Below are 11,999 nucleotides of genomic sequence, written 5' to 3' on the forward strand. Positions count from 1 at the left end.
TCTGCTAATACTTCTGGATCATCATGATGCAGGAGACGAACTAAAGTAGGAAGAATCTGCTCAACAGCATCTAATGGGGGTACAGGATTCTTGTTGCGACAAAGGTTTGAAAGTGTCCAGGTCAGATTACGTAAGTAACCACATGCTAAAGATGACATATCAGGAACTGCAAGAAGAGCCAACAGTGGGCCAACAGCACCATACTTGATAACCAAGTCTCGGAAAACTGAACCATCACCTGCAATATTTCCTAGAGCCCATACGGCTTGTTCACGGATGTGAGCGTGGGGAGATGCCAACAGAGAAATGAATGCTGGAATCGCACCTCCATCTACTACAGCCTTGGTCTGTTCCGAAGTGCCGGAAGCAATGTTAGTGAGGGCCCAAGCAGATTCATACTGGATGGTACTACAATCAGTTCTGCCCAAGAAGTGCACAAATTTTGGGATCAAACCGGCCTGGATTATGTTGTCTATGGGAGGCTGTTTTTCCCTAGAAAGCAGTTCTCTTGCAGCCTGAGTAGCTTGGAGCTGGCTTCCCAAATTGTTGCTATTTATGCCTTTGACAATGTCCTCAACAGACCAATTTACAGTGCCCTGGTTGTTGTGGTTTTCCTGCACTGGAGATGTAGCATCATCGGGAAAGGAGCTCACATTTCTCCTTTTCAGCATCTGGTCATCCTTCTTAGCTTTCCTCAGCTCCACATTAACTTCTATTCGGCGCCGCCTCATTTCCTTGGAAAAAGAGAACATGTCATTTCACCCATCATTTCGGGTTTTGTTGCAAAATGAGGGCTTTCTTATTATTTCCAAATTCCCTCAGAGTTTTGATCCCATCCCAATTATCTTCCCATTTTAAAAATACCATGTGATGGGGGGGGATGAGGGGACAATGGGGGGATAAAGACACATTTGTAATACCTTAATAAAAAATAAAAAAATAAAAATCAAGTGAATAAATAATCTGATAAACAGAAGAAATGTGAATATAATAGAATAAGGGGCATAGAAAGGGAGTGCACTGACTATTCTCAGGGAGGAAAGGGGTGTGGGGGGTGCGGGAAGAGACTGGAAAAAAATCGTACACCTATGGATGAGAAAATTGGGGGGGGTAAGGACAGAGGGTGGGGTGCGAAACGGATGGAGGGGAGCTATTGAGGAAAAACAGGAACTGTAATAATCTGAATAAAGATTTAATTTAAAAAAAAATACTTAAAAAGATTTAGGACTGGCCTTTTAAATGTGATATGCCCATTAAAATATCTAGTTTTTCTACACACACATATATTCTCTCACACACATATCTGTAATATGGTTGAAATAATGGAATAGTGGGAAAAAGTGAGATGTCCATCAATATGAGACTGTTTAAACCTAGTGTGGTACATCTATCCAATGAAACATAATGCTGACATTAAAAAGAATAAAGCAACTATATGCACTAGAATAATCTGTACTAGCAATCTTATACATATTAAGTGAAAAGTACATATATTAAAAAACTGTATAATATGCCACCATTTGTGTAAAAGAGAGATCAAATCTTTGAGAAAATATGTGAGAAATGAGTAACAATAATTGCCTATGGGGAGTGAAACTGAGAGATTGGAGGTAAAAGGAAATCTTTTGTATACAGTTATTTTTTTTACACTTTGTATATGTGTGTTGCCCTCCAAAATAAAATAATTCAAATAAAATGTTAATATATGAATATATGTATAGATATGAGCAAATTGTGTAGCATCAATGAAAAGTTATCCTAATATATAAAAAGCCAGGGGCCGTCACAACAGAAACAACTGATGGAAGACCAAACAGCAGGCTGCGTGGGGCAACCAGGTCGGCAGTGGGGGCAGTGAGGGACGACCAAACGACCGAACAGCAGGCTGTGTGGGGTGACCAGGCAGGCAGGGGAGGCAGTGAGGGACGACCAAACAACCAAACAGCAGGCTGCGTGGGGCCAGGCTGGCAGGGGTGGCAGTGAGGGGCAACCAGGCCGGTGGGGGGAGAGGGGAGGCAGTTGGGGGCAACCAGGCTGGTGGGGAGGGGGGAGGGGGTCAATGAGGGGCGACCAGGCAGGCAGGCAGATGATCGGTTAGGAGCCAGCAGTCCAGGATTGTGAGTCAGACATCCCCGAGGGCTCCTGGATTGAAGAGGGTGCCGGATGGGCTGAGGGGACCCCCCCCCCCGCACGAATTTCGTGCACCGGGCCTCTAGTATGCAATACTTTAGAAGTACTTGGAACCTTAGAGGTAGAAGTTACTCAGAGAGAAATTCATCTAGCCAGCCATTTTCCCAGATCAGAAACTAATGCCAAATCTGTATCAATCATCATTCATCAATCACATAACTGGCAAAGATGAAAAAATAAAAATCAAATGCTGTTAAGGGTATGAGGAAACAGGTACTTAAAGTAATACAATAATATATGTCAGGGATCTGCAAATCACAGCCTTCAGGCCAACACCTGTTTTTCAATGGCCTGTAAGCTAAGAATAGCTTTTATATTTTTAAAAGGAAAATAAATTCATAGAAGGAAAAGGGAGGAGAAGGGGCAGGTAAGGGGAAAGAAGGAGGAAAAGAAATGTGACAGAGACTCTATGTGGTTCTCAAAAATCTAAAATATTTACTATCTGGTCCTTTACAGAAAAAGTCTGCTGACCCCTGATATATACTATTAAAATGTTTATGTATTACTATATATGTCTTATGTTGTTATATACAGTTTGCACTGTATATTAAATATTTTATATATTTTAAATTTGTGTATACTTTAATTTACACATATTTTTATTTTTATTATTATTATTTTTTAAATATACTTTATTTTTTACAGAGAGGAAGGGAGAGAGAGAGTTAGAAACATCGATGAGAGAGAAACATCGATCAGTTGCCTCCTGCACATCCCCTACTGGGGATGTGCCCGCAACCCAGGTACATGCCCTTGACCGGAATCGAACCTAGGACCTTTCAGTCCGCAGGCTGATGCTCTATCCACTGAACCAAACCGGTTTCAGCAACACACATATTTTTATATAGGTGCCTGGGACCTAAAGCCCAAGATTAACACATATACTCAAATTTGGTTTTAAAATCATCATAAAAATGCTGACACTTCACCTAAAAGTGAATGTGATGTTAAAAGGTCTGATTTAAAAAGTAATATATGTTCATTTGGAAAGCTGGAAAAATAGAGAAGCGCTTAGAAGGAAAAAAATGAAAAACTTGAATTTTGTCACCCAGAACTAACAATTTAATGCATTTTCATTTTTTTGTTGTTTATGTTTAATATTGTCTCCAATTTTAACCTAGAAGTTAATCCGGAGAATTTTCTCATGGCACTCTTCTTTAAAAACATGTTTTTAATAGCAGCAAAGTAGTTGTGAGCATTTAGATTGTTTCCATTTTTTCTAAATATAAAGAATGTATATTTATATTTATATTTTTAAATATAAATATAAAGCATGCTTCACTGAGCAAATGTACAGGTGTTAAGTTCTTAGAAATGGATTGCTGGATACAAAAATAAACTGAACGACTCCAGGATTAGGTCCTCATTCTTCAGAATAGCTTCACCAAAACCCATCCATACAGATAGAATCTTCCATGATCATTTCACAATTATTAAGGACAGTAAAAAAAATACTGAAAATATACATTTTTATGGTAGTCTTTGTGGGATATAAAAGATCTTAAATAAGAATTACCCTTTAAGCCTGCTAAATCAATTTGCCCTAATATCTAGGCATATGTATTTCTTTCAAAGAAAACATACTATATGCCCAAATCTGTTACTAGGGTAAATATGCTTCTAGTACTTAAGACTGTCTGATAAGCACTTTACCAAAAACAAAAAAACAAACAATAAAATGCCATCAAAACCAATGTCAGTGTCTCCTTGAAGTTACCTCGTCTGCCTCAACTTTGTTTGCTCTCTCCCCAAATGCCTGGTATTGCCCCTTTCCACAAACCAAATGCCATGTGTCAGACTTATCAAATGCATTTATCTAAAAACTGGTTATCATTAGATGATCTAGAATGATTCTACTTATGAGAAGGAAAGAGATTCACATGAGCATGACTTCTGGGTTAAAACTTAAACATCTAGCCCTAGCTGGTTTGGCTCAGTGGATAGAATATCGGCCTGCAGACTGAAGGGTCCTAGGTTCGATTCCTGTCAAGGGTACATGTCCCGGTTGCAGGCTCAATCCCCAGTGGGGGCGTGCAGGAGGCAGCCGATCAATGATTCTCTCTCATTATTAATGTCTCTATATCTCTCTCCCTCTCCCTCCCTCTCTCAAATCAATTAAAATACACACACACACACACACACACACACACACACACACACGGGGAAGAAGAGCAATATATTTTCCTCTCTGAAATCAATTAAAATACACACACACACACACACACACACACACACACACACCCCAAAACAAAACAACTTAAATATCTACATATTGCCTCCAGTGACCCTCAGGACAGAGCATGCAGCTTCCTACAATTACCTACTTTTTATAACTGAACTTTCTACACAGACAAATTTATAAAAATTCTGCTTTATATCACCCAGTATCACCTCACCAGAGCTGGCATTAGATCTAAATGCCCAACTTACTTGGCAAGGAGGCTTTAATTTTATCTACTCAACATTAAAAGACAAAAATTAACATTTACCCAGGTTCCACAGGATACCTTGCCCAAGTATAGTGCTCCAAATATTATCTTCTTTTTTTTTTTAAATATATTTTATTGATTTTTTACAGAGAAGAAGGAAGAGGGACAGAGAGTTAGAAACATCAATGAGAGAGATCGATCAGCTGCCTCCTGCACGCCCCCCACTGGGGATGTGCCCGCAACCAAGGTACATGCCCTTGACCGGAATCGAACCTGGGACCCTTGAGTCCGCAGGCCGACGCTCTACCCACTGAGCCAAACCGGTTCGGCAAATATTATCTTCTTTATTTCTCAAAGAAGCCACTTAAACTAGTCTCCCACTTTAAAAACAAAGAAAATAAGGGGCAGACTAGTGAAAGAACTGGCTCAAGAATGAATAGGCCAGAGCCCAAAGACTCTAAAATCTGGACACTGTATAACAACCGACAATTTTCTAAAAGTGAGGGCAAGACAGGATTATGGGTACCAAACTAATAGGAAACTTTGGAATGAAGTTTTGCTTGTTAAGATTTCCCTCAACATCTTTAGCACTTAATAAGGCTAAACATATTTTCTCTTAAAGTTGTCTGAGGAATAGGGATCCTGATGCTAACCACTGTGCATTTCTATCTTGGTTTTACTACTTATTAACTGTTTGATTTTGATTAACTTATGTTTAAGTTTTAATTTTCCCATCTGTACATATGTGACTTCACATGCACTTTAGTTATTTAAATGAGATCATGTATGCAAATGCTCTAGCACAAATAACAATATTTACCGAATGAATTAATGAGTTGTTGGAAGGAGAATATACTTGTTGTAATATAGAAACCCATACCTGAAACCTATATGTTCATGTTGACCAATGTCACCCCAATAAATTTAATAAAAAAAGAGAATATACTGTTTATGTGCAAAATAATAGACATTTACCTGTATCAAACCTCTATTTGCATGTTTTATTTAAAAATAAATTGTTGCATGTGTATACAAAACATAACTAAATATGTCTCTTGCCGAAACCGGTTTGGCTCAGTGGATAGAGCGTCGGCCTGCGGACTCAAGGGTCCCAGGTTCGATTCCGGTCAAGGGCATGTACCTGGGTTGCGGGCACATCCCCGGTGGGAGATGTGCAGGAGGCAGCTGATCGGTGTTTCTCTCTCATCGATGTTTCTAACTCTCTATCTCTCTCCCTTCCTCTCTGTAAAAAATCAGTAAAATATATTTATTAAAAAAAAAAAATATGTCTCTTATCCTAATAAATTCTTCCTTTGACTTTTGCTTCCATCCCAAATTATTTTCACTTATTAACTATCAACAACCGGTAAACCATGTAATAACCCCCAAACAAAAATCAAAGATAGCTCTGGAACAACTTATCACTACACATGCATTTATGAGGAGTATTATGGAATTACAGAACATGAGTTTCTTCTTGACCTTCAAATATATTAAAGAAAATTTGCTAATACCCATGTTTTTACAACTTCTTTTCTAATCTATAAAACATTTGGCATTTATACAGAATGCAGCCAGGAAATGCTGAATACAGTGTTTTCAGAGTTAGTTTTTGCTACTTTAAAAACTTACTGAGAAATGCTGAAGTAAATCATCTTTTTCCTCTTCAATGAGTCCCCCAACTGATAGTGCTTTGGGCCGGTGGTCCACCACCATGTGATTTAGTGAGCCCCTTCCTCTTCCTCCACGACCTCGGCCTCTTCCTCGACCTTGGGAGGACATGGTCTTTCCACGACCCACTGGTAAGATACCTAATCGTGCAGCCTGAATAACAACAACCAAAGGTAGAATAAAATACACAGTTAGATTAAACCTGGGAAAATAGAAAAAGAGAAAACTATTTTTTTGAGATGTTAAATGTAGTGAGTCAGTAACATCTCTTTAATCTCACCTCAACCTGTAACTGACTGAGCTTTTTCCGTAACTCTGTTGTGTCTTCTCCAGAGGACAGCCTCTTGTGAAGGTCCAGTTCAGTATCTAATAGTTCTTTTTGGGCCTTTGGAAAAATTAAGAGTAAAAGTGCATTTTTTAGATTACTTCCAAGATCTTATTCAGAATATTATACTTACAGAATGACACACATCTCTTTTGGGAAAATGAGAGTGAGAGGATGCAATACACATGGGTGTTTTAGAGAAAGTAATTTTATGGATATAATACTAACATGTACAGAGCATAGTGGTATCAGTAAAAACAATAGAGTATTACTGCTTAAAATGGCCTAAAACTTAGATTTTGAAAAGTCATCTGAGATGAGAATACTTTTCACATAATAAAATACAATAGGGCAAATTATATAGTAAAAATTCATTCATAGTACAAATGTAACAATTACATAACTGCTTTCAGATATGAACCCTATAACTATTGTCACTCTTTTTTTTGGGGGGGGGGGGGCAGGTAAGAGACAATAATCAGTCTTTAAGTAAGCGACTGTGAGAAATTATTTTTCTCCTATATATATTCTCTTTAATTTTCAAAATGTGCCCATGTTCTTTCTATAACTGGGGGAAATTTCAATAAAAACATTTTTATTATATTTTTAAAAAGCAATCTTAGTAAAACACTTTACATTCATATAATAATTTCAAATGTAATATAATATTGTACATAAAAACTTGTGTTATATATACATATAAATGTATACATATATGACAAATTTATTCCGTATCAAATTTATTCATTCATCTACTGATGGACACTTAGGCTGCTTCCAAATCTTGTCTATTGTAAATAATGCTACAATGAACATAGAGATGCATATATTCTTTCAAATTAGTGTTTCGCTTTCTTTGGATATATTCCCAGAGTGGAATTGCTGGGTCATAAGGCATTTATATTTTTAATATTTTGAGGTAACTCCATACTGTTTTTTGATTGGAGCATTAAGAAATTTACATTTAAAGTAATTATTGATAGGTACGTATTTATTGCCATTTCATTCTTTTAACTATGTTCCTCTTTTTCTTCCTTCCTTCTCCCTTCTCCACCTCTTCCTGCTTCCCTTCCCCTCCCCTCTCCTCCTCCTCCTCCTCAAAGGGCTAAAAATTAAATCCCACTACAAAGCTGAGGTATAATGGAAGCACTGTGTAATCAAGTATTCACCTATGATAAAAAAAGAACACAAAACAAAACAAAAAATTAACAAAATTAGACTTCAATGGATCTAGAGCTTCCAATTATTCTTTCCAATAAAATGCCACATTTTCGCCCTTACTAAAGCAAATGATTATTAAGAGCAATGGTTTAATTACAACACTATTATAAAATTATAAAAAAAATTTGCTGAGCCCTGACCAGTTTGGCTCAGTGGATAGAGCGTCGGCCTGCGGACTCAAGGGTTCCGGGTTCAATTCCAGTCAAGGGCATATACCTTGGTTGCTGGCACATCCCCAGTGGGGAGTGTGCAGGAGGCAGCTGATAGATGTTTCTCTCTCTCATCGATGTTTCTAACTATCCCTCTCCCTTCCTCTTTGTAAAAAATCAGTAAAATATATATTTTTTTAAAAAATTCCTGAAATAGGAAGTAACCTCTTTGCTCGCCATCTCTTTAGTAGTTTCATGTTAAGCAGAGAGAACCAAAAATTTCAACTAAAAAAACACACCTTTATTTACCTCTTTCAAAGACAGTACATGTAGCATCTATAGAAATATTTTTTAAGCTTGTTACTATAATTGTCTCTCCATTAGACTATTAGCCACCTAAGGGTTGCACTGTACTTTCAAAATACCAAACATATAACAGATGTTCAATAACCCGATGTTGAATAAAAAATGCAAATAGCCCAGCTAGTGTGGCTCAGTGGTTGAGCATTGACCTATGAACCAGGAGGTCAGAGTTCGATTCCCAGTCAGGGCACATGCCCACGTTGCAGGCTCGGTCCCCAGTGGCGAGTGTGCAGGAGGCAGCCAATCAAATGATTCTCTCTCATCAATGATGTTTCTATCTCTCTCTCCCTCTCCCTCTCTCTGAAATCAATAAAAAATATAAAAAAATACAAACAGATACCTCTGTTTTGGTCTTCAATTTCGATGGTGTGGAGACTGCAGAAGATGTTTTTAATTCATCTTTCAGTTGTGAGATCTTTTCACCAAGCTCTTTCAAAGTCTTCATTATATTTGCTCTCTCTTCTGGTTTCATGTTTTTGTTTTTTTCTAGCTTGGATATCAGCATCTATAAAACAAACAGGAAAGAGTAAAACTATGCTTAGTAAAGTGTAATATAAAAATAACCTTAAAATATTTACCATTAGGAGTATCTTTATAAAATCCATTTTATATTCCAATAGGCAAATAATGAGCTCTTGTCTTACCTTCTGGCATTCTATTTGTTTTTCTAACACTTCTTGCCTTTTTTTCCTCATATCTTGTTGTAGCTTCATTGCTTCCTATATGAATAGGTAAAGAAAAAATTAATAATGGATAACAAAATTTGCCAATGATACATAAGGCTACTTTATTCTCGATTCATTTCTTCTGGGCCATCCCTATAATAAGATACATTTTCCTCCTGGTCAAAAAATGGCTGAAAACCAGAGATAAAACCTTCAACTATATTGTCCGAACACTTTCAAAATAAAAACCTTTACATTTGCCCTGACCAGTATGGCTCAGTGGATAGAGCGTCAGCCTGGGGGCTGAAGGGTCCCAGGTTCGATTCTGGTCAAGGGCATGTACCTCGGTTGTGGGCGCATCCCCAGGAGGGGGTGTGAAGGAGGCAGCTGATCGATGTTTCTAACTCTCTATCCCTCTCCCTTCCTCTCTGAAATCAATGAAGATATATTTAAAAAAACAAACAAAAAAAAAACCCCTTTACATTTATAACTGTACTTTAAAAAGTATTTAAAATACTGAACATTAGTTAGCTGTATCTATGAGGTTCCTTCATTTGAATGAACTAAATGTAACTCTGAGGAAAAATAAGAAGTGTTTTCATTTGCCAATATAATAAGCCAAATCCTTATTTTTAAAGTTTAAAAATGTGAGATGAGCTACAGGTTAGAAACAATAGCAAAATATAATGTTTTTGCCAGGAAAATGTTGCTTCTACTCCTCTGTTAATTAAATATCAAATTATGCTGAGTTAATATATATAAATATTTTATTTGAAAAACTGTTTATATCTAAGATGATATGAAACTCAGAATTGAATCATCTGAATAATAACTACATAAAAGTTATATTTTATGTGAAATATTATCTAACTTGAAAAGTCAGAAAGAACAAAAAATAAATAATGAAATGAAATGTCTGCTTCTAGCCCTTGGAGAATGAAAAAATTTTACAGCTTGGTGTTGTTTACTTTTGCACAGAAAAAAGTCTTCCCTTGTGCTTGATGTAGCCACCGAAAGGCAATTGCAAAACATTTTCTCTGTTTGTTCACCTTTAGTTCAAGTGTACACTGCATCCAGCAGCAGCTAAACAAACATGATGATGGAGTTCCATAACAACATGGTGTTAACATAATCACTTAAGAACTCAGTGGGACCTTTCCTCTTTAACAAAAGAAGAATCAAAGCTGTTACCTGCTTCTTTTTAAGAACTTCTTGAACATCATGAGATTTAGACCCTGAACAAAGTTTTGAAGGAGTCTTTAAATTTGAAGAGCTGTAAATCATTTTTGGATGGCCTGGAGGTGAAAATATCTGTGAAACACAAACATGATTAAATTAAATCTTAGAAATGACTCAGTCATTTTTTATAAAGATGAATATATTTCTTTTTGGGGGGAGTTAAAGTTTATATTTTACATTTAAAAATGACATTTGTAAAACTAGTTCTTTATACATAAATTTAACTGGCACTCGAATAAAATAACAAAAATTGATGTTTAGCAATAATGTTGTGTTTCCGAATGCAATCACCTTTTTTCTCTTTTAAATTGAGATAAAGAACTACAAGCCCTAACATCTAGCAGCTGACCTACTACTCACAACTAGGTCCTCCATATTGAACATAAACAGTTTCACAGAATATCAGCCTCAGATATGGCCACTCTTGTGGTCATGACGGATTATGACAATAACAAGATCACCCCATAATGCTATCCAAACCATTAAAATGACTAACCATCTCTCTGTCCTGGCCAACAGAAATGACTATAGCTTTACCAATTACATTCCTCATTCTAGTCTTCCTTCCTTCTAACTAGACTTATTAAAATATCTGATAACAGAATTACTCCTGTTTTCTTAAATCCTGCCCCAAATAATCTAACACAGCCTAAACCTAAAAGAAGTCCTTTCTAACACCCTTCAACTGATGTGCCCTATGGTTTCATTGTTTATCTTCCCTCACTGAATAAACTCAACTTGTTCAACCACGTATTCCTGGTGGTGTTTAGCTAAAGGGTACCACATGGGAAGTGCCAAATAAGAACCCAGGTTTCTAATAACTATAATTCTAAGAATTAAGGTACTTTGTAATCATAATATTAATACTATATCTAACCAAATTCGATATGAGTTTACAATCAAACATAAGACAAGTAGTTAGCTCAATGATCTGACTTTACAAGCAAAGTGGTAGCCATCTTTACTATGCTAGTTTTGGTATTTAGATACTTTTCCTCTTCTGAACAGATGACTTTCCAGTTAAACTTCCCCTCTTTAAGACACAGCAGAGCTAGCTACATGTTACACTACAATCTCACAAGTTCAAGCCTTTGTTAACACACTTCACTGTTTTCTTTATTTTTAAATTAACTGAATACATGATATAAGGGACACAGGATATAATATTTAAAAATTCATGGAAAATTCAATCTTGTAAATAAATTATATATCCAAATACAAAACTACTCTCAATCATACAATACTTATTTATCCTCAAAATTAAGCTACTTTAACTACAAAGGAAAGTATCTCAAGTAGTTAGAAACCCTTCACAGCTGATATTCATGTTACTATCATTTATTAAAACAAAAATGACAATACTTAAAATTTATAGAGCACTTGTTGTGTGATAACCACTTTCCCTTCATGTTTTAAAAGAAATTTTTTTCATCTCCATAGCAAATGAGTTTATTGAAAAACTGAGTGATCTAATCCAGTCAATAAAAAGGCAGGGTAAGTCAGGGCTATCTAACTATAATTGCTTGTGTGTTTTTTCCTATTTTTTCATAAAGGAATTTTTTGAAACAGACAAAACTACAGTTATATAAAAACTTGATATATCCATCACCAACAGCAACAATTATCCAATCTAATAAGAGACAAACATGGTAATTAACCGTACCTCCAACACGCTTCCCATTGGCAAATCAGGGCGATATGCAAATTAACTGCCAACCAAGATGGCGGCCAGCAGCCAGGCAGCTGA

General features: G+C 36.4%; 1 protein-coding gene across 6 annotated transcripts in view; it reads right to left on the bottom strand.

Moving 5' to 3' along the window:
* The window catches only part of RBM27 (RNA binding motif protein 27), a 75,128-nt gene that overhangs the window by 12,887 nt on the left and 50,242 nt on the right, over positions 1–11,999 (bottom strand). For all 6 annotated transcript variants that reach the window (XM_014533152.1, XM_005885993.2, XM_014533151.1 and 3 more), the window contains 5 exons: positions 10,205–10,324; positions 8,993–9,067; positions 8,689–8,853; positions 6,571–6,675; positions 6,252–6,443 (listed from right to left, as the gene is read on the bottom strand). In XM_014533152.1, the coding sequence (XP_014388638.1) occupies positions 6,252–6,443; positions 6,571–6,675; positions 8,689–8,853; positions 8,993–9,067; positions 10,205–10,324 (657 nt within the window). The remainder of the gene's footprint in view (positions 1–6,251; positions 6,444–6,570; positions 6,676–8,688; positions 8,854–8,992; positions 9,068–10,204; positions 10,325–11,999) is intronic.

The sequence above is a fragment of the Myotis brandtii genome, unplaced genomic scaffold (genome assembly GCF_000412655.1).
Source record: "Myotis brandtii unplaced genomic scaffold, ASM41265v1 scaffold95, whole genome shotgun sequence".
Classification (NCBI taxonomy): domain Eukaryota; kingdom Metazoa; phylum Chordata; class Mammalia; order Chiroptera; family Vespertilionidae; genus Myotis; species Myotis brandtii.